This window comes from Portunus trituberculatus, chromosome 22 (assembly GCF_017591435.1).
Source record: "Portunus trituberculatus isolate SZX2019 chromosome 22, ASM1759143v1, whole genome shotgun sequence".
Taxonomy (NCBI): Eukaryota; Metazoa; Arthropoda; class Malacostraca; order Decapoda; family Portunidae; genus Portunus; species Portunus trituberculatus.
Genome location: NC_059276.1, coordinates 5,285,276 through 5,307,775, shown reverse-complemented (window position 1 = coordinate 5,307,775; position 22,500 = coordinate 5,285,276). Strand labels below are relative to the sequence as shown.

At 40.9% G+C, this 22,500-nt stretch overlaps 2 protein-coding genes across 5 annotated transcripts in view; both read right to left on the bottom strand.

Moving 5' to 3' along the window:
- The window catches only part of LOC123507408 (angiotensin-converting enzyme-like), a 14,418-nt gene extending 6,482 nt beyond the window's left edge, over positions 1 to 7,936 (bottom strand). Inside the window, exons 1-6 of the mRNA XM_045260228.1 lie at positions 7,774 to 7,936; positions 5,717 to 5,877; positions 4,620 to 4,784; positions 3,920 to 4,016; positions 3,321 to 3,461; positions 2,801 to 2,937 (exon numbers count right to left, since the gene is read on the bottom strand). Of these exons, the coding sequence (XP_045116163.1) occupies positions 2,801 to 2,937; positions 3,321 to 3,461; positions 3,920 to 4,016; positions 4,620 to 4,784; positions 5,717 to 5,877; positions 7,774 to 7,825 (753 nt within the window). The 5' untranslated portion in view covers positions 7,826 to 7,936. The remainder of the gene's footprint in view (positions 1 to 2,800; positions 2,938 to 3,320; positions 3,462 to 3,919; positions 4,017 to 4,619; positions 4,785 to 5,716; positions 5,878 to 7,773) is intronic.
- Positions 7,937 to 17,090: 9,154 nt separating this feature from the next.
- LOC123507407 (transient receptor potential cation channel subfamily A member 1-like) overlaps positions 17,091 to 22,500 on the bottom strand; it is a 44,504-nt gene continuing 39,094 nt past the window's right edge. For 2 of the 4 annotated variants that reach the window (XM_045260225.1, XM_045260226.1), the window contains 4 exons: positions 21,794 to 21,915; positions 21,297 to 21,465; positions 20,486 to 20,619; positions 17,091 to 19,553 (listed from right to left, as the gene is read on the bottom strand). In XM_045260225.1, the coding sequence (XP_045116160.1) occupies positions 19,410 to 19,553; positions 20,486 to 20,619; positions 21,297 to 21,465; positions 21,794 to 21,915 (569 nt within the window). In that variant the 3' untranslated portion in view covers positions 17,091 to 19,409. The remainder of the gene's footprint in view (positions 19,554 to 20,485; positions 20,620 to 21,296; positions 21,466 to 21,793; positions 21,916 to 22,500) is intronic. The other 2 variants (XM_045260227.1, XR_006675650.1) reach the window with 2 other exon arrangements.

Sequence of the window (22,500 nt, the reverse complement as noted above, 5' to 3'; positions counted from 1 at the left end):
CCAGCGGGGCTGCCGGCCTGATGACGTCACGGCCCTGGCCAGGGCCGGCCCCGACTGGCGGGCTTATATACGTTACGCATATAATTTTGAAAATGACCCCTCGAAAAAACGCCGCCAGACCAGAATGCTTTACATATTCTGACTTGGCACATATTATAATTAATACCAAAAATATAAAGAAATTCCAAACCCCACCAATATATTTTTTTTCAAAAGAACTATGAATAATATGTTGGAACCTTGACCTCCCCCCTCAAAAAATCGAAATGTCCGTCCATTCTCACTTCAGAGGAATAAAACACACTTTATAAATTATGAACAGTCTTTTCCAACACTTTAGAGCAAGTGAGAGCTAGAAATACATATTCAATGAGGATCAAAACAAAACTATTACTGGAACATTATCACCGCTAGAAAACAATTCTACTCTCCACCAATTCCACTGACCAGGAAGGCGAAACACTTTAAAGTACATCAACTATTTTTTGAAAACAATACCAACTTCATACTGGCTCAAACAAAAAATTTCCCTGGACGCTCTTGAAAATTTGGCGCCAAAAAACAATCTTATTTAACACAAGAAGAATGGCAACAACAACATGCTTCACCCCACACACGCATGGAAAACACTTCAAAGGCAACGAAATAGTTGTAGAAAGCATCAAATCTTACTACTGAGCCTAAATAAACTGTCCAGGAATTAAAGAAAATAACCTGGATTCTAGACGGGCTGGGGCAGGCATATCCAAGATGGCGGCAGAACGGAGGAGGAGGTCGATCCCCCCTTATACCTCATTTATACCTTCACCAAACTTAAACCTGACCATGGAGGATGTATCTTAATAGCTGCTATGAAAGTTTAGTAACGTGCCTGCATGTTGTGGCAAAACAGATCTATAATAGTGAGAAATAAAGCAGATAATGGTTGTTGACAGAGAAGGGGGATGGAGAGGGGGCTTGTTTACATTTGCAAATGTTAATGTTGGCCGGTTCCAATGTCCTGGTGAAGTTGATACAGTGTCAGTGGTGGTGTTGAGGTGTGTGGTAGTGAGGGCACATAAGACAGGGCGAGTCAACACCGTCAAATACTGAGTCACTCAATAATAAGGTTAAAGAGTCACGTCATTGTAACCCCGCCCTCCTCCTAGACTTCCCTAACCTTACCCTGCCGCCATCACACACACACACACGATAAACAATGTGTGTGTGTGTATATATGAGCATAGCCACACACAACACCTTACCTCTCAGAGACCAATACATCTTGCAATAACACTTCTGAATCTCCACTAATTCACACGTCTACCACTACTGCCACCTCCACACTAAACTCTCAACTTCTCACTAGCGAGGGTTCCCGCCTAGCCACCGGTCACGTGATGTCGCCTCGCTGTCTCATTGGCTGGAGATAAAAAAAAAAAAAAAAGCGCGCAAGTTATATATACACACACACACACACACACACACACACACACACACACACACACACACAGCGTAGAAAATTCGTGGTCATATAGTGCAAATACGATATTTTCAAATGTAACGAAGATACATACATACATACATATGTAAATACACAATGATAAGGCAAGGATTCTCAACCTTTTTCTCGTTACGAATCCCTTGAATTATCCCAACACCAGTAATCTGACATTGAACATCTAACAGCATGTTAATTAATTAAGTAACTTACACTAACTCAACATGCAATGGTACTGCGAAGGATGCTATTAGATCAGCCATCTAAGTACCCCTGGAATGCTAATCTAGTGACTGACACCAACTCAATATGCAATAGTACTGCAAAGGATTAATACATCAGTCATCTAAGTATCCTTGGAAATCTTCTTATGAATCTCTGGGAGTTTGCGAACCCAAAGTTGAAATCCTATGGATTAGAAGCAGTGATTCCCAAACTTATTCAGCTTGTTACCCTATACAACATGCAATACTAAGCATATTACCCCCTTTCACAAAATGCTGTTAACATTGATATACCTATATGGTTAAATTAAAACGCAACACTCTCAGAGTCTCCATTACTCCTGAAAAATTGTTAAATTATTCCCAGGAAGTAATTTACACCCCAGTTTGGGAACCACGGGGTTGGAGGAACGAAATTCACGCACAGAAAATAAATAAAATAAGTAAATGAATAATAAAGAATAGAATGAAATAATAATAAAGAAATAAATAGACAAAAAACAAACGAAAGATTTAAAAAGCTAGATGATAAAAATTACACTTGCTGACTGATTAACTGACTGACTGACTGATTGGCTGACTAACTGGCTGGCTGGCTGGCTGACTGACCGGCTGATTGGCTGACTGACTGACTGACTGACTGACTGGCTAACTGACAGGCTGACTAATTGACTGACTGGCTAACTGACTGGCTGACTAACTGACTGACTAACTGACTGACTGACTGACTAAAAATTTGGCACCGAAGGAAGAGGAAGAGGAAGAATAGAGGAAAAACTGACGATATGAAGAACGAAGAGAAGAAGCACAGTTTAAAAGAAGGAATACTGATAAGAACGAGAAGAGTAAAGTGGAAAAGAATGGAGAGGAATAAATAAACAAGGAAAGAATAAGAGAATATATATAAGAAAACGCACAAAGGTATGAGGAAAATAAAAACATACCAAGAAATCAAGGAAAAAACAGTTAAGGAAAATAAAAATTAAAACAAGGAAAAAAGTAAATACATAAAGAAAAGCATAAAATCACACAGGAACACGCCCCCGCCCTCCTCTCTCTCTCTCTTTCTTTCTTTCTCTCTCTCTCTCTCTCTTACCTCTCGCAGCTTCCTCCTGACGTACGCGTGCAATTGGAGGTAAAGAGGCTGCAGCTGCTCCCACGCCTCCTGCAGCTGCTCCATCAGGTCCCCAGCGCCATATTCAACATAATTCATGTCCCCCTTGTGCCTGAAATCTGGAGAGAGAGAGAGAGAGAGAGAGAGAGAGAGAGAGAGAGAGAGAGAGAGAGAGAGAGAGAGAGAGAGAGAGAGAGAGAGAGAGAGAGAGAGAGAGAGAGAGAGAGAGAGAGAGAGAGATTTCCTTAAGTTTTACTACTACTATTGTGTGAAGAAGAAGAAGAAGAAGAAGAGAAGACGAAGAAGAAGAAGAAGAAGAAGAAGAAGAAGAAGAAGAAGAAGAAGACGAAGACGAAGAAGAAGAAAAGACAAAGAAGAAGAAATAAAAGAAGAAAAAAAAAAAAAGAAAAAAAAAAAAAAAAAAAGAAGCATAATTTCAAAATAAACAATGTAAATGATCTCTTCCTTTCTAACCACCACCACCACCAAGCACAACCCTTACTGAATCCCTGGACGGCGCGGTTGGCAAGGACGACGAAGGCGCGGTAGGAGTGTCTGATGGTCTTTGTTCTGTCCCTCCACGACTCCCACAGTTGAGACAATTCCTCGGGGTCACGACTTGTAGACATTAACTCGTTCAGACCTGCAGGGAGGAGGAGGAGGAGGAGGAGGAGGAGGAGGAGGAGGAGGAGGAGGAGGAGGAGGAAGGAAATTGAAAGATAATGAAGGAAAATACCAGAATGAAATGCACGATTATGAAGGAAAGGAAAAGACGCAGCAGAGGAGGAGGAGGAGGAGGAGAAGGAGGAGCAGGAGGAGGAGGAGGAAGTTGAAAGTGTTTAATGAAGAAAATTAGGATGAAGAGCATAAATACGAGGAGAATAAGAACAAGAAAAAAAGAAGAGGAGGAGGAGGAGGAGGAGGAAAAAATAAATAATGATGATGGTAATAACAACACTAATAGCAATAATAATAATAATAATAATAACAATAATAATAATAATAATAATAATAATAATAATAATAATAATACCGATAAATCATACTACAAAAATATCGGAGAGAGAGAGAGAGAGAGAGAGAGAGAGAGAGAGAGAGTACCTGAGTGGGGCGTGAGGGAGCAGCGGGAGGGACGGTAGCGGCTACAGACGGAGGCGCTGGTGTAGATATGAGTCATGTCGGAGAGGACCCTTCGGTACTGGTTGTGTGAGGCGCCGGGCGGAGAGTGGTCAGGGAGCAGAGGAGACAATTAAATGGCACGTAAACTACAATTAACCCCTTCAGTGCTATGACGCGTTTTCAATTTCATTCTGGTTACTATTAAGTGATTTTATATAGCTTCAGAAACTTATGTACCGATTAAAATAGTGAAGACTCTGGCCATTAATCTTCTGATCTTTATAGACCTTTCCTAATGCAAATAAAATCGTCTACTCGTACCGAAACTCATGGTAAGAATGTGTCCAAGTACTGAAGGAGTGGTAGTGAAGAAAGTTGAGGACATGAATAGCGACTGAAGATATAATGAAGAAAGATTGAAAAAATAAATAAAGAGAGGAAGACTGAGAAAGAAAAATAAAGATACAATTAAATCTGTAAAAGGAAAGGAATTGATGAAAAAGGAAGGAATAAATTCAATCCCCACATGAGTTTGTAAAGCTGTATACAATCACCAAATAGTAAGCAGAATAAATATGAAAAAGCGTCATGGCACTGAAAGGGGTTAAAAAAATCATCCAAAACTGTAGGAATCTTGCAGCTTCCCGTGCTATCTTACGTTTTAAACAAGGCCAACACTCACGGAGGTCATAGAGGGAGAGGGCAGTTCAGGCAGGCCAATCACACTCATCTTGTCCAACCTGTCCTTCAGATCCGAGTCAGTGAACAAGTAGTCAACGGAGCGCCACCTGCCAGCCTCCTGCCGTGACTCCTCCTGCATCCTCTTGAAAGTGTCCTGCTCGTTAACCTGTGCGCAGAGTACACACCAGACTCACTTAGAATCATTTAACACTTTCTTTGGTATTTCAAGTATATTTTAATCTCTAACTACTCCGAGGCTTTCTTGTTCTTCGTCCATCTCCTAATATCATGCTGGCAATGATTTTTAGTTAGTTTTCCTTTCATATCGGTGTTAATAAAGATTTCGTAGCTTTTTTCTAGTGTTGTGAATTGTTGCATCTCACAGCGAGAGTTAAACCAATCAATCAATCTACCAATCCATTCTTTCCTAATTTTCTCTTGCTTCATGCCCTACTTTTCTCCAAATTCCACTTCTATCCCTCTCATGACACCACCTCCCTGGCCACGTCCCTTCACCAGAAAGATCTAAATCAATCAATCTATAATTCCATTCTTCTTTTCTTAATTTCTTCTTTTCTCTCGTCACATGCTCAACTTTTCTCTCATAATCCCGCCTCTGTCCTTCTATTGACACCATTTCCCTTCCCACGTCGTTTCACCAAAAAGAGTTAAATCAATCAATCGATCTATCATTCTATTTTTCTTTTCCTAATTTCCTCTTTTCTCTCGTTCCATGCCCCACTTCTCTCTCTCATAAGCCCAACTCTATCCTCTCTCATGACACCGCCTCCCTTCCCACGTCCCTTCACCAGAATGAGTTAAACCAATCAATCTCTTAATCTATTCTTCTTTTCTTAATTTCTTCTTTCCTCTTGTCTTATGTCCCACTTCTCTCTCCCACCTCTACCATTCTATTGACACCATTTCCCTTCCCACGTCTCCTCACCAGAAAGTTAAGTCAATCAATCAATCTATCAATCCATTCTTCTTTTCTTAATTTCTTCCTTCCTCTCGTCTCATGCTCTATTTCTTTCTCATAATCTCACCTCTACTCTTCCCATGACACTATCTCCCCACGTCTCCTCACCAGTCACTCACCAGGAGGGTTCTGTGATGCGTTGTGAGGTCGGTCTGGTAGTTCCAAGCAGCCTGCATGGTTCTGGTGCACTGGTTCATCAGCTCCTTCTCTGCCTCTTCCACGAAACGCCTCGCTGACGACTCCACGACTTCTCGACCCACCAGGACCTCTTGGCCTTGTCCTACTCGGGGAAGAGAGAGATGGTTATGGGGTGCCGACGAGTGGTGGTGTACGTGATGAGTGCAGTGTGGTGTGGTGTGATGAAGTAGTGATGTATCGTTGTAGTGGGTTGGTGGTGATTGTTCTTAATTGTATCGATCAGACATTATCAATAAATTACATATGTTGCAGAAGAATAATCATCATTTCTACTACCCTACTACTACTACTACTACTACTACTACTTATAATAATAATAAAAACAATAATAATAATAATAATAATAATAATAATAATAATAATAATAATAATAATAATAATAACTTTCCTTTGCCCTATTGTTCTGGAACCAGAACTTTGAAAGGAAGTATTTCATATCATACTTATTACGTGTGAGGAACAACAACAACAACAACAACAACACAACAGCTGTAGCAGGAACAGAAGGAAGTGAAAGAAGTAGATGATGGTGATGAAAATGAAAGAGGAAGAGGAGAAGAATGAAGATATCACAAAACAGAAAAAAAATAATAAGAAATAAACAACTAAATAAGTAATAAGCAATAGATAAGAATAGTAGATGAGATAATAGTAACAATAACAACAACGGTAACATGTTACACGCACTGCCTGGCGCCTTCGGGATGAAGATGCAGTAGCAACTTCAGCAACAACTCTTAAGAACGCCCTCCTACCACCTGACTGACCCTGCCAACCGACCCTGGCAACTCTTAAGGACCATCCCACCACCTGACTGATCCTGGCAACCGATAACTCTGACAAGTATAACAACATGACTGACCCTGGCAACTCTTAGGGGACCACCACCACCACCTGCCTGACGGGGAGCAAGGGAGGTACAGCATTCCTCCTCCTCCCGAGTCTCCCATTCCTACTCTGAATATAATCAATCTGACTCATCCTGACAGCTCATCCCTTCAACCTTGGGGGAGCAGAGGGAAGGTGTACAGCATCTCCCTGCCCTCCCCAGCCTTCAATCTGACCACCACTTGACTCACCCCCTACCCTGGCAGCTGCAAAGACCACCGACCTGACTCATGCTGGCAGCTCTGGGTGGCTAGGAAGGCGAGTGACTATCGAGTGGTCAGTCAGCTGTTCCTTAAGTTTTTAGTAAGTTATGAGAGGAAGGGAGGGGGGTTCGAACTTATGCACCCCTCAGCTCCCCGCCCTCCCCTGCTTCCAAATCTGACCACTAAACTGACTCACCTTGACTGAATCTGGCCAATGTAGAGTACTAACTAACCACTAAACTGACCGCCCCCTTCACTGAATCTGGCTAATGTAGAGTACTAACTAACCACTAAACTGACCCCCCCCCCTAACTGAATCTGGCCAATGTAGAAACTAACCACAGACCTGACTGACTCAACCTTGACTGACTGACCAAACTGACTGACCCAAGCAACTCCACCGACCCACCTGATCCTGACAACCCCGGGGAGCAGGTGACTGTGACCACTCAGACTGTGATCCTGGTAAGTCTTCTTGGTAGTCTTCGAAGTGTGTCACCCTGACCTCCCTACACCCTAATCCACCAATCTAAGGGCAAAACATGGGGAGAGAGAGAGAGAGAGAGAGAGAGAGAGAGAGAGAGAGAGAGAGAGAGAGAGAGAGAGAGAGAGAGAGAGAGAGAGAGAATGCTAACAATCTTTTAACTAATTATTTCATACAATTCCAGAGTGCCTTTTTTCTAATATAGTTTTTTTCCCGTTGGCAGTTCTCCCTCTTACATAAAAAAAATTGAAGGGCTACACACATTAATGAATATGAAATTTGGAAATACAACAACAATAACAACGACAGCATGACTTCAATTTTCCTTCATCAATAATAACTTGACTTTCATAACAAACTAGTCTATTCATTATCCTTTCTTTACTTCGTTGACATCACGTACCACATTGCAGGGCCAGAGTAGCAAGGAGCGCCAACACAGCCACGCCCGCCATGACGCTGTGCAGTGCTGTGGTGTGCTGTGGTGTGGTGGTGGAGCGGCGTGTGTTGTGCGGTGGCGATAGTGGAGGATACTGTGGTGGAGCTTGTGGAGCAGGTGGATGCAGTCTTTTCCTACTCCACCACCACCACCACTACCTCCTCCTCCTCCTCCTCCTCCTCCTCCTCCTTCTCCTCTCCCTCCAGCAAAATATCCCCCCCATTTTCCTCCTCCTCCTCCTCACATAAAACTATTTATCTATCTCTACCTATCTATCTATCTATCTATCTGTTTACTATCTATCCAACTATCCATCAAAGGTCCTTACTCTTACTAACATCTCAACGCACGGTTTTATTTACATTAGGAAGGATTTATAAGGGTTAGAAGATTAATGGTCAGAGTCTTCACTATTTCAATCCCCACATGAGTTTCTAAAGGTGTATAAAATCACCAAATAGTAAGCATGGAAACACGTCATGGTACTGAAGAGGTTAACCTACCTAGCATCTCTCCGTCCTTTTAAAACTCCCCGTGTGGGTGTATATAGGTGATTATTGGAAGGTTAGAGGAGATTAGTAAACAAAGAGAGTGGAGTGTGAAGTGGAAGAAGATGGATTGAGAGATTAAGAATGAAAGAAGTATGAAAGGATTGAATAAAGGAAACGCAGTGAAAAGGAACAAGAGGAAAGTGAGATAGAGAATAACGAGTGAGAGCATGAGATTGAGATAACTTGAGGAAATCAGTGAATAGAGAAAGAGATCAAAGTGAGACCATTCTGAAACACTTCTACCCGCGTTACTTTAAAAGGCTCCACAGGAAATGACATGGTTTTTAAGGACGTTTTTATGGTTATGACAAATTAACATTATATTATATTAAAAGAAAAAAAAACACTTAGTAATTTTGTTTATCTCGTAACTTTTATATTTTCATGGATCTAGTGAGAGGTGAACAACATTTCCACATTATTGACACGAGAAACCCCTTTGGAAGTTCTGTGTATCCATGGTCCTAATGACAGATTGAATATTAGAAAAAGAATAACGAAAAGAACCGGACGTTTAATGCCCCCGAGCGCCAATGCTGCCTTTTGGGGGTGTGAAGGTCGCTGGGGCGGGGCGGGGCACACACAGAGAGAGGGAGTAGGGAGAGAGGGGAGAGGGAGACGGAGGGGTAGGATATGCAAGAAAATCTTAAATAAAAAAAGATAAAATAGTGAAAAGTAGGATTAAAAATGTGAGAGAGAGAGAGAGAGAGAGAGAGAGAGAGAACTAGACAACGAGAACGAGAGCGAGAAAAAGAACCAGCCAGCCTCCAAGCGTGTATCATACCGATCTGGAGGTCTTCCCGGTGAACCGGGACACAGGTGATGAGGAGAGACACGCGCACCAGTAGGCGGAGGGTATTTGTTTGTTAGTGGAAGTGTTCACCATTGAGCTTGGAGACACGCCCAACATTCTTGATCTTTTCCTAACCTCCAACCCTTCTGCTTACTCTGTTAAACTTTCCTCTCCGTTGGGCTCCTCCGACCACAATCTAATTTCCGCTACCTGTTCTATCACTCCAGTGCAGCCTCAGGACCCGCCTAAGCGGAGGTGCTTCTGGCATTTTAACTCTGCTAAGTGGGAGGAACTAAGGCAGTACTATTCTGATTTCCCTTGGGATGATTATTGTTTTCATGTCAGAGATCCTTCTCTTTGTGCCGAGCGCATAACAGAGGTGATTATCTCTGGCATGGAGCTATACATTCCTCATACTTTCTCTAACCCTAAAGCTAAAAAGCCTTGGTTTAACTCTGCTTGTTCTCGTGCTGTCAATGATAGAGAGGCGGCTCACAAACGGTTCCGTAGCCATCCAACTGCTGAAACTCATGCCCTATATATTTCTGCCCGTAATCATGCCAAATCTATTCTCCAACTTACTAAAACTCTTTCATCAATAGAAAATGTCAAAGTCTTTCCAATTCTAACTCCTCTCGAGATTTCTGGCATCTAGCCAATAATATCTCTAACAACTTTACTTCTTCGTCTTTCCCTCCTTTACTTCATCCAGATGGCTCTACAGCTGTCTCTTCTTTTTCTAAAGCTGAACTCTTCGCTCAAACCTTTGCTACCAACTCAACTTTGGATGATTCTGGGCATATTCCTCCTACTCCTCCACCCTCTGACTACTTCATCCCTAAAATTAAAATTCTTTATAAAGACGTTTTCCTGGCCCTCTCTGGCCTTGATTCTCGGAAGGCTTACGGTCCGGATGGAGTCCCTCCTGTTGTTCTCAAAAACTGTGCTTCCGAACTCGCTCACTGCCTGGTCAAACTCTTTCATCTGTGTCTCTACTTCTATTTATCCTTCTTGCTGGAAGTTTGCTCACATTCAACCTGTCCCTAAAAAAGGTGACCACTCCAATCCTTCTAACTACCGCCCTATAGCTTTGATTTCCTGCCTTTCTAAAGCCTTTGAGTCTATCCTTAATAGGAAGATAATGAGGCATCTATCAGCTCACAACCTTCTCTCTGATTGCCAGTATGGTTTCCGTAAAGGCAGATCTACTGGTGATCTTCTTACTTTCCTAACTGAATCTTGGTCATCCTCTTTTAGGGACTTCGGTGAAACCTTTGCTGTCGGCCTTGACATATCGAAAGCCTTCGATAGAGTCTGGCACAAATCTTTAATTTCTAAACTACCCTCCTACGGATTCTATCCTTCTCTCTGTACCTTCATCTCCAGTTTCCTTTCCGATCGTTCTATTGCTGCTGTAGTAGACGGTCACTGTTCTTCCCTAAAACTATCAACAGTGGTGTTCCACAGGGTTCTGTCCTATCACCCACTCTCTTTCTATTATTCATCAATGATCTCCTAAATCTGACTCAATGCCCTATCCACTCCTATGCTGATGATACCACCTTGCATTATTCAACAGCGTTCAACAGACGCCCAACCCAACAACAATTAAATGACTCAAGGCGAGATGCTATAGGACGCCTAACTTCTGATCTTTCACTTGTTTCTGATTGGGGCAGAGAAAACCTGGTTTTGTTCAATGCCTCAAAACTCAATTTCTACAACTATCTACTCGACATAACCTTCCAGACAACTATCCTCTCTTCTTCAATAACACTCAACTTCCCTCTCCTCTACATTAAACACACTCGGTCTATCCTTCACTAAAAATCTAAACTGGAAATTTCACATCTCTACTCTTGCTAAATCAGCTTCCAAGAAGTTAGGTGTCCTGTGGCGTCTTCGTCCATTTTCTCTCCCTCCCAGCTGCTTGCTCTGTACAAGGGCCTTATCCGCCCGTGTATGGAGTATGGCTCTCATGTCTGGGGGATCCACACACAGCTTTACTAAACAAGGTGGAATCTAAAGCTTTTCGTCTTATCAACTCTTCTCCTCTAACTGACTGTCTTGATTCTTTAAGTCACCGCCGCAATGTTGCATCTTTATCTGTCTTCTACCGCTGTTTTCATGCTGTCTGCTCTTCTGAACTTGCTAACTGCATGCCTTCCCCTCCTGCGGCCTCGCTGCACAAGACTCTCTACTTCTTCTCATCCCTATTCTGTCCATCTTCCTAATGCAAGAGTTAACCAGTATCTTCACTCCTTCATTCCCTACACTGGTAAACTCTGGAACTCTCTACCTGTGTCTGTATTTCCACCTGCCTATGACTTAAACTCTTTCAAAAGAGGAGTGTCAAGACACCTCTTACGTTAACTGGACCCTCCTTTTAGATTTTTTTTTGTTTTTTCTTTCTCCTACTTTCCTCTAAACAGGGCCTGGCAACCAGCGGGATTTTTTTTTTTTCCAACACTGTTTTCCCTTGGCCAGTGCCCTTGTAATGTAAAAAAAAAAAAAAAAAAAGAGCTACTGTGATTGATGGACGGGGAGGAGGAGGAAGAGGAGGAGGAGGAGGGAATGGAAAATGATAATGAAGGAAAAGAAGAGAATGAAAGAAGGTAGAAGTGATGAAAAATATAGGAAAGGAGGGAAGAAGAAAAGGGAAATGACACTATGGAAGAGAAGAAGGAATATAAGTAGGGGAGAATGGAGATAAATAATAAATGTGGAGAGAAGATTCAGGAAAAGAGAAAAATGGAGAGAAATGAGAAAATAGTGATTGATGGAGGGAAAGGAGGAGGAGGAGGAGGAATGGAAAATGATAATGAAGGAAAAGAAGAGAAGGAAGGAAGGAGGAAGTGACGAAAATTATAGGAAAGGAGGGAAGAAGAAGGAGGGAAGAGAAGAAGGAATATAAGCAGAGGAGAATGGAGATAAATAATAAATGTGGAGGGAAGATTCAGGAAAGGAGAAAAATGGAGAGAAAATGAGAAAATAGTAAAGGGTAGAAGATGGAGGAAAGAGGAGAGAATAAAGAAAAAAAGCAGTAAAGAGAGAAATTGAGATAGGAGTGAAAAAAAATAGAGCAGAAAGCAATGATAAAATGATAGAGAAGAAAGAAAGAAAAAGGAGGAGGAGAGAGAGAGAAGAGAAAATAGTAAATATAAAATTGTAACAAAGGGAGGAGAATAATACGAAACACTCTCTCTCTCTCTCTCTCTCTCTCTCTCTCTCTCTCTCTCTCTCTCTCTCTCTCTCTCTCTCTCTCTCTCTCTCTCTCTCTCTCTCTCTCTCCCCAATCTCCAAGACATACTATTTGCGTTTCAGTATATGCAATCTCACACTCACTTCCTGTCCCGGTGGCCGCCCTGCCCCGGGGTCACCACTGCCCCGAGGTAACAAGGAAACACGGAGACTCACTTTCGCTTCAGGACAAGTAAAAACATCATTACACCTGACGTGATCTTACGCTATTAAAAAACTTAACCTTCTTTCCTTGCACTTTCCTGTGTGTGTGTGTGTGTGTGTGTGTGTGTGTGTGTGTGTGTGTGTGTGTGTGTGTGTGTGTGTGTGTGTGTGTGTGTGTGTGTGTGTGTGTGTGTGTGTGTGTGTGTGTGTAAAGGGCGCATGCGTGTTGGGAGGAAGAGGAGGGTAAAAAAAAAAAAAAACACGACAGCTGATTAAGGGGAGGAGGAGGAGGAAGAGGAAGAGGAAGAGGAGGAGGTGGAGGAGGGGGTGGGGAAGAGAAGGGAAGATGATACGGTAGTAAATTATTGAAGGACTGATATCTGAATTAAAGAAGGATCGTAAGAGGAAGAGGAGGAAGAAGAGATGGAGGAGGAATAAGAATAGGTGGAGGAGGAAGAAAAGGAATTGAAAATAGTTTTATGTGAAGAGGAGGAGGAGGAGGAGGAAGATGGGGGGGATATTTTGCTGGAGGGAGAGGAGAAGGAGGAGTAGGAGGAGGAGGAGGAGGAGGTAGTGGTGGTGGTGGTGGAGTAGGAAAAGACTGCATCCACCTACTCCACAAGCTCCACCACAGTATTTACTATATATTCTCCCCAGTGATACATGCAAACCTGTCTGACTGCGACTCGAATCACGCAGACAACCTTGAAACACTCAATAACCTCACCCAGAAGCATGCTGGAGGTTGAGGTAAGGCGTTGAGATGTTAGTAAGAGTAAGGACCTTTGATGGATAGTTGGATAGATAGTAAACAGATAGATAGATAGATAGATAGGTAGAGATAGATAAATAAAGATAAATAGAGAACAGGATAGATAGATAAACAGATTTCCCTTTCATTATGTCGTTTCCTTTCCTGTTACCACTTTTTAGCTTCTAGTCTCTCTCTCTCTCTCTCTCTCTCTCTCTCTCTCTCTCTCTCTCTCTCTCTCTCTATCTATCTATCTATCTATCTATCTCTCTCGAACTATATATATATTTTCTCTCTATATTGAACGCATGTATATTTTCTCTCTCTCTCTTGAATGTATGTATTTTTCTCTCTTGAACGTATGTATATATTTTCTAGTTCCTCTTATTACTATCACTACTACTATCTTCACTATCATGTCTGTCCCTTCGTGGCGCAGTGTCCTTGCGTGACATCAACACCGTACTCTTCATCCGGTAAGCTCACTCGTAATTATTGTTGCTGTCTTTTCCTTCAGGTTTTCCCTATGATTAGCGGGAAGAGATGCGCCTAATGGACCTCTTACACTGCTTCAAGACACTCATTTGTTTTCTTGCTATATTTCTCCCGTCTCGTTTGTCAAGATAAGTAACGATTTTTGTTACTATTACGTACGTGAAATCTGCTTGACCGTTTCAATACTGGGACACATTTTTATATTGAGATTTGTGTACAATTAGAGCATTTTATTGACATTAGGAAGTGTCTATAGTGGTTAAAAGATTAATGGCCACAGTCTTCACTACTTTAATCCCCTACATTAGTTTCTGAAGCTGTAAAAAATCAATAAATAGTAAGCAGAATGAATATGGAAACGCGTCATGGTACTGAAGGGGTTAAAGTATTCGTTAAATATATTTTCGATACCTTCACTTCAAGATAAAACACAGACGTTCTATTCAAATCTTTACACACCACCTTTTTTTCCCGAACTCTAAAACTTTAACATTCGGATCTGATTTTACCCAATTCCCTGCTCGCTGTTCCTTAATATTGTGTTGGTGTTTTGTTATGAACCGTATCATCACTATATTATACCCGGGCCTTGCTTTGGCATCAGGTGGGAGGCATACCGACGCATCTGAATAAGTTGCACCGCCGAGGGGTGGACGAGGAGCAGGACAGAAACCACCGCAGCCACCACACAGGCGGCCCAGTGGTTGATATGCAGAGGTGACACGGAGGATGAGTGGCAGGATGAGATGTAGAGGCGGGGAGAGACGAAGAGAACCAGGATGCGAGAGGAGAGAGAGAAGCCATGAGAGTGGAGGATGAAGATACGAGTAAGGAAATATATAGGAGTGAGAAGAAAGGATAAAGCTACAAAGATAGAAAGAAATTATAAAATTGAAAGGGAAAGGAAAATCTGACAGGGAGGGATGCAAATCTGGAGACGATAAATACAGACAGGGACAGAGATAGAAGAGGGAGGGCAAGGATACGAAGATACAGACGAAGAGGGAAGGGATTTAAAACTGAGGAAAGAGAATTTATACAGGATAGAGACAGAATTCCATAAAGAGATATAGACACGGAGAGAATAGAGACAGGGAGAGAGGAAGAGTAAAGCAGATACGAAGATGCAGAGGAAGAGAGGAAGAGTATGTAAAACTGAGGAAAGAGAATTTTGACAGGAAAGAGACAGAATTCCACGGAGGGAGAGGATAGAGACAGGGAGAAGCAGGAAGAGAGAAAGAGAGAGAGGGATAGGGAGAGGAGGGCGTGCCATGCCTCCAGCCAGACTTGGAGGTCATTCACCGGAATAATTGAAGAGCAAAAAGCGTATATATCTCGTCCCGCGGCGCTGCTGGGTGCTTGCCTTATTTGGTAACACTGCCCCCCCGTCACCTGCTGCCTTGGTAACTGCGGCGACTCCTCCCACAGTGTGCATGTATTATTATTACCATTAGTGTTATTCATTGACATTTTTTTCTTTTTTCTGTTTTTCTTCCTCGTGACCTGTCTTGAATTTATTGTTATTATTGTTGTTGTTGTTATTATTACTATGAATTGTTGTTATTATATGGATCATTATTATTATTCCTATTCCTATTATCATTTTTCGTATTATTATCGTCATCATCATCATCATCATCATCATTATTATCACTTACTGCTTTATTTGTTTATCTATTTTTCACTATTACTCAATTATTTCGTTTTCTTTAACAAATTTTTCTATTCATTCTATTCTTTCACTCATTTCTTCTCTCCCTCGCCATTTCGTAAACTCGTTCCTCCTTCCTTCTCTCTTTCTCTCTCTCTCTCTCTCTCTCTCTCTCTCCTTTTATCGAATCCACTTATTCTTTCTTTTTCTCCTGCCTTTATCTATCTATTATTTTTTTCCTTCTCTTTCTTACATCCACTTTATTCATCATTTCCTTTTCTCCTGCCTTCATCTAATCTACTCATTCTTTATTTCTCTCTTCTCCTTGCCTCAATGCATTCTCCCCGTAATTATTTTCTCTCTCTCTCTCTCAGGACATAAAACAACAAACACTGACATTACCTCCACTTTTTACCTAATCACCAAATACGCCATAAAACTCCCAATTTCAGCCTTTCATTACACGTAGCACTCACATATGCACCAGATCGCCTACTTTCCGAGGGCGTGGTGTGGCGGGCGTAACCGTAGTGAACCTAAAAGTGAAGCTAACTTGCCGCTTCGTAATGCAAGTTGAAGCAATAGTTATCGTCGTTATTATTTCGCTTAACGTTCTTACTTTCTCTTGTTCAGTGAAACGAAATGCAGCTTTTTTCGTCCTGTTTTTCTTATTCAGGTTGTTTTTAATGGTCTCAAATATAACGGGTTTGCTTCGTTATGTTTCTTAATTGGTGATACAGGTCCGTATTTAGAAACGCTTCGCTCTCACAACGACTATTTTCCAAGGCTATAATGATGACTAGCGGGGTTTTCAAGTGTTTCTCAGGTTACTAATGTAGAAATCTTGTCACTCGGCCTCTAGAACCATAAAACATCTTAAAAAAAAAACACGTGTAAATGTAGATCAAGCTTTATGAAATAGCGGATGTGAAGCATTGAAGTGTTTGAGAGTAAGAGCCAAAATCCTCATCATCATATCACTAGGATCATAAAACCATTCTTAATAACCTCAAAAACTTATGCTAGAGCCTGTTAGAGATGCATGATTTTCACTACACAGCCATTAGAATCCTGAAAAACACTCGAAAATCCTTATAATTTTTAGTATAGTCTGTTAAAGATGTAGAATCCGTATCAAACTATCACCATAATAATGAAAACACCCTCAAAACCCTTGCAACGTCCACTAAAACTTGTTAATAGTGTAGAATTGTGTCAGTAACCTTGAAAACACCGATAACGTAGCAATAAGTCCGTCATTTATGTAAGATCCTTGCTAAACTTTCACTATAAGCCAAAAAACTTGAAAATTCCGATACCTTTCATTATAGTACCACCACTTGTTTCCGTGATTTAATAAAATGTGGAGCCTTACTAATACACCTATGAAAATTCTGATACCTTTCATTTAAACTAGAAATTGTTTTCGTGATTTAAGATAAGGTGGCAAAACTATTGAGAACATGGAGCCTTACTAACACGCCTTTGAAAACTGTGATATCTTTCATTAAAATCAGAATTCGTTTTAGTTTGATATAAGGTGCCAAAATTATTACAAATACGTACCATTAGTAATAAACATACCTAGCTACACTTCAAAGACTTAACTAAAATGACTTAAAAATACTACACAGACGACTTGTGAGTGTGTATTATGCATAAAGTATCACATTACATCACTGACACCATTTACGTAACATCCAATGGTGAAGATACATAAATGGTACATAAATAAATAAATACAGCTAATACTATGACTAGATTCCTGCTGAGGTATAGCCAGTGGCCAATAGTTAAGTAACGCACCACTTTCACTTTGTATATAACCTTTCCATCAAGGTTAAGTCCTCCGCCCATGACAGCTTCCTTTGATGACTGACAGACTTGTGGCAGATCAGAAGACATGATTGGAAAAAAAGTAAATCAAAAAATAAAATAACACTTTCTTACCAATCTGAAAATATGTGAGGAAACAACATTCTCAATTCCGATCATTTGAGACTGAAAGATTTGGATCATATCAAAAGACATGACTGGAAAAATAACAAAAAATATCAAAGCTGACAAATTCTTAGCAATCTGACTAAATGACAGATTCTTAATTCACATAATGAAACCGACAGATTCTTACACAGAGGTATTCAGAAATGCTTCAATCTTTCTCTCACCATGACTATTATCAAAGGCCACACAGATGAACAGTGTCTCTCTTAATAATGTAAAACTTGTGTTAACCTATCACATGAATTTTAAAATACTGAAAAACTCACTTGACTTCACCTGGAGCCTTCTGAAAGAGGTGATGTAGTGCAGTGTTTCAGAATACAGACACAAGAGACACTTGCAGATTCTTAACATATCACAGGACCACAGACAAAGAAACTGACAGATTTTTGGCAGACCTTTAAGATACAGAAAAAACTAAAAATTCTTTGCTGTCAGCTTATTTAAAACTTGAAGAAAACGGACAGATTCTCAACACATCAGAGGATTGAAAACTGAGAGAGAGAGAGAGAGAGAGAGAGAGAGAGAGAGAGAGAGAGAGAGAGAGAGAGAGAGAGAGAGAGAGAGAGAGAGAGAGAGAGAGAGAGAGAGAGAGAGAGAGAGAGAGAGAGAGAAAACTCGCAAACTTTTCCATCATAACACTTAACCTCAAAGAAAACTAACACCTTTGAGATCAGAGGACTTGAGACAGAGGAAAGGTGGCAGATTCTCAGTTAATAAGAAAAGAATCCTCAGCACAAAGATAAGTGTGGCAAATTGCTTCACTTTAGATGGTTAGGAGCAGGAAGTGTATTGTTACCTTCCCTACCTATTCCTAAGACCACAGCTGCACTGGACTGAAGAGCAGACACTTTACACCTAAGCACTACACGCATCTATGGGAACTACTTAATATAGACACGTTTACGAAGGTGCGACTTTGAGTGAAGTAATTTTGCCAGTTGTGTTGACTTACGAATGTCGAGTTTGAGTTTTATCAATGTAGAAAATTACCTTAAATATAGATGGCTGAATACAGTATGAGGAATAAGCTTAAAATTTACAAAAGATACGTAAAAAAAATTTAACGTTACAAATAAAACTAGCGTCCTTCATCGTGATTAGAAAAAAACTTATAAATTAAAGCTATGAATAAAAATCTCATCATATTTACTTCACCACACTAAAAAAGTAAAAATAAATAAAATACAAGTAAAATAAATAAATGTCCATTCCTCTAAATACTAATGACTAGTAATGACTCACTACATATACAGTGCAACACCCAACAGTATGTGACTCCCTTGTGACTAGCGGGGACTATAAGAACACTACAGCTACTTGAGTGAATGGTGTTAGTCTAAGTATATGTAAAGGTACACTAACTCCTACAATGAGTGTTAGTCAGGCTGAAGGAAGTGTGGTGATCTGCAGCAACACTCACTCCCTCCTTGATGATGCAGGATGATCTTGGTGACTTCTTTGGTGAGTTGACTGATGACTGGTGGCTGGCTGGTGATTTTATGGGCATCTTTGGTTAGTGAAGATTTAACTCCGAGTCATACTGGTTTCCTTTTTCCCAAAGAGTTGGTGAATGCTGACTTATTTTGGTGAGCATCCTCTTCGTGATTCATTCCTCTTGATGATGTATGATAATTCTTGGTGACTATTATCATGGTGACAATTTTTCATGATGGAAGTCGACCTGGGCATTCAATAGCAATAGCTTCAGAAACACTATGCTTTCAACACAACTATTTCCAAAGGCCAAAGGGGTGATATTCCAGGTTCTCAAGGGCGTTTCTCCTGTTAATAATACAGAAATCTTCTTCATCTCTCACTGGAACTGCAAAAACAATCTTAAAAACCCATCACTTCAACTAGAGCCTTTCAATAGTCAGGGTGCAGAAAGAAGTGATTTAGAATGCTTGCTAATGAACTTGATGACTCGTGCTCCTCTTAGTGAGTTGTTCAGAGGTCCTTCTTGGGCAGTGGCATCCTCCTCACTGCAGATGATGATGAATGGAACCTGCGAGTGATGGACGGCGCACGGATGATCTCCTCCAGGGACACGCCCTCGTCACACTCGTCTGCCTCACTGCGGATCTCCATCTTCTGCAGGACGAAAGAAAGGAGTGGAGTGAGGTGGTGGGGTGATGCAGGGTTGGAGTGAGGTAGTGGGATGATGCAGGGGTGAAGTGAGGTGGTGGGGTGAAACAGGGTATAGATTGTAATTTGTAATGCCTGACAAAAGAATAAGAGGAACAAGGCTGCCAACACTTGCATAAGGGAAAGAGAAAGGAAACATGGATTGATGAATTGTAAAGTTTGATTTATAAATGACAATATTAAAACAACCAACACTTGCAAAGGAAAAGAGAAGAACATGAATTGATGAACAAATTGAGATCAAACGTGGTCAATCTTAATTAACAAAATTTTGTTTCATCGAAAGTATGTACATTTGTATACCCTAAGATGCACGAGTTAATTACCAAAAATGCCGTGTAAAACAGACGTGTGCCTCTCACAAAATATTGAGTTATAATGACACAAAGCTAAGCATCATTCCAACTGTCTTGAAGCATCACAATTTTAACAACCTAGTGTTTTCTGCATTTAATTTTGCATTGTTAAGCATATCAAGGTATAAAGAGAAATTGAATAACTATAGATATGGAGACAGGACAAATGAAGTTTAGCTTGGACCCTGTACAGTACAATTAGGTACACACACACACACACACACACACACACACACACTGCATAGTGTAATTGTTAGCACACTTGGCTTACAGCCAAAAAGGCCTGGGTTCAAGTCACGGGCATGAGGAAGCCAATGGTTAAGCCTCTTAATGTGTAGCCCCTATTCGCCTTGTAGCAAGTAGGTACAGGATGTAATTTGAGGGGTTGTGGCCTCGCTTTCCTGGTGTGTGGAGTGTGGTGTGGTCTCAGTCCTACCCAAAGATCAGTCTATAAGCTCTGAACTTGCTCAGTAAAGGGCAAGGCTGCCTGGGTGACTAGCAGGTGACCATGAATAAACACACCTGGACAATGAGACGCAGCAGCTTGGTCTGTTGGTCCAGCACCCCTGACATGTTCTTGAGGTGCTTCTTCTGGTCCTCTATTTCCTCCCACAGGTACTCCTCAGCACTCTTGCTCTCCTGTGCCTCAGAATCTGCTGGCAAAATGGACAACAAAATACTGCTTAAAATGCAGGTCCTTATTCAGAAACACTTTGCTCTCACCACAACTATTTTCCAAGGACACATGGATGACTAGTGAGATTTCCTAGTGTTTCTGCAGTTGATAATGTTGAAATCTTGTCACTTTGCCTCTAGAACCATAAAAACACTTTAAAAAATAGTAAATTTAAATAAAGCCTTTTGAAATAGTGGAGGTGAAGTGAAGCACTGAAGTGTTTGAGAATATCAGCCACAAATAGATGAGGGTGTGATAATAAGGACTTAAAGGCAATTAATAGACACTAGGAGTGTAAAAATTGTCCTGTGAAAAGCAAATATGTTAGAAATAAAGGAGAAATATTGAATGATTGGAAAAGTCATATATAAACAGTTTTTGTCAAAGCTTTTCTTGCTGTAAGTATCAATTTCTTTGTGGAGATGAAGCCTGAACAAAAACAATTTAAAGGAAACAGAACAATGTAATGAAGCTTGACTCAAAAGCAGTACACAAAAACTGGGTATATATAAATACAATGAGATAAATGCACACACACACACACACATGATAATAACAATACTAAAATAAAACCCTCATTCAATTATCAAACATTTTACAACACACACACACACACACACACACACACACACACACACACTCTAGCACAGCACTCACCTACATCATTGCTGGAGCTCATGGGGCTGGCAAATTTGAGAGCACTCAGTATGCGATGGATCCAGTTGGGGCCACACATTGCGTTGGGGTACACCAGCACCTCTGTCTTGTTCACCCTCTGGATCAGCATCTCTGGCAGTTTGTTCTCCAGGTCTGTGTGCATCTCCACCTAGTGATGGGATAGTGTTGTTGCTGTTATCATTGTTGTTGCTATATCTGCTTTTCCTTCATCTTTTACCCATTTCTCTTATGATCATGGACAATATTTCAAAATACTCTTACACTGCACCTCCACGACATCCAAAAACAGAAGCTTTTAATGCTGTTTTCATGCTTCTAGTAATAGATTAACCAAACTTCTACATTATAACCACAAAAAACTCTTAAAAACCCAGCTAATCATCTCAGTAACCTTCAAATATAGTAAAGAGAGAGCAAAGCATTTCAGAACAGCCCCAGATAGTGTAGTGTATAGAACTAAAGCAACACTAAGGGACCTGCATGGCGATTCTCTTCAGCTGTGCATTCTTCTTGACACTTTCAATGTCTCCCACAGCCAGACCAATCAGCAGATTCATGAGCAGGATGGGCATCAGGATCATGAAGATGAGGAGGAGTGCTGTGTGGGGAGGAAGGCAAGGAAAGGAAGATGAGGATGACAAAAGGACAAATAAAAGGAAGGAAAGGAGAAATTAAAGGGATAGGAAGATAAGGATGAGGAAATAAGGAAGAACAGAGATAGATACCAGAAAAGGAAGTAAGGAAAGTAAGATGAAGATGTCAAAGGAAGGATAAATGAAAGGAAATAGAGGAGAAATTAAAGGTTTGGAAGATAAGGATGAGGAGATAAGGAAGCCAGAAAAGGAAGCAAGGAAAGGAAGATGAGGATGAGGAAGCAAGGAGGAACAAAGTAAGATGAAGGAGAGAGAGCAAGGAAAAATTAAAGGAAAAATAATGATAAAGAAAAATATGTACAAAAGAAATGCAGATGCAATACATAGTAGAGAGAGAGAGAGAGAGAGAGAGAGAGAGAGAGAGAGAGAGAGAGAGAGAGAGAGAGAGAGAGAGAGAGAGAGAGAGAGAGAGAGAGAGAGAGAGAGAGAAAAGAATATATTAGTCCTTAGAATCACCACTGACAAGAGTACAATTAATCACAAATATTGCTCAAACTATTCCACAGACATACATAAATTGATAGTGTGTG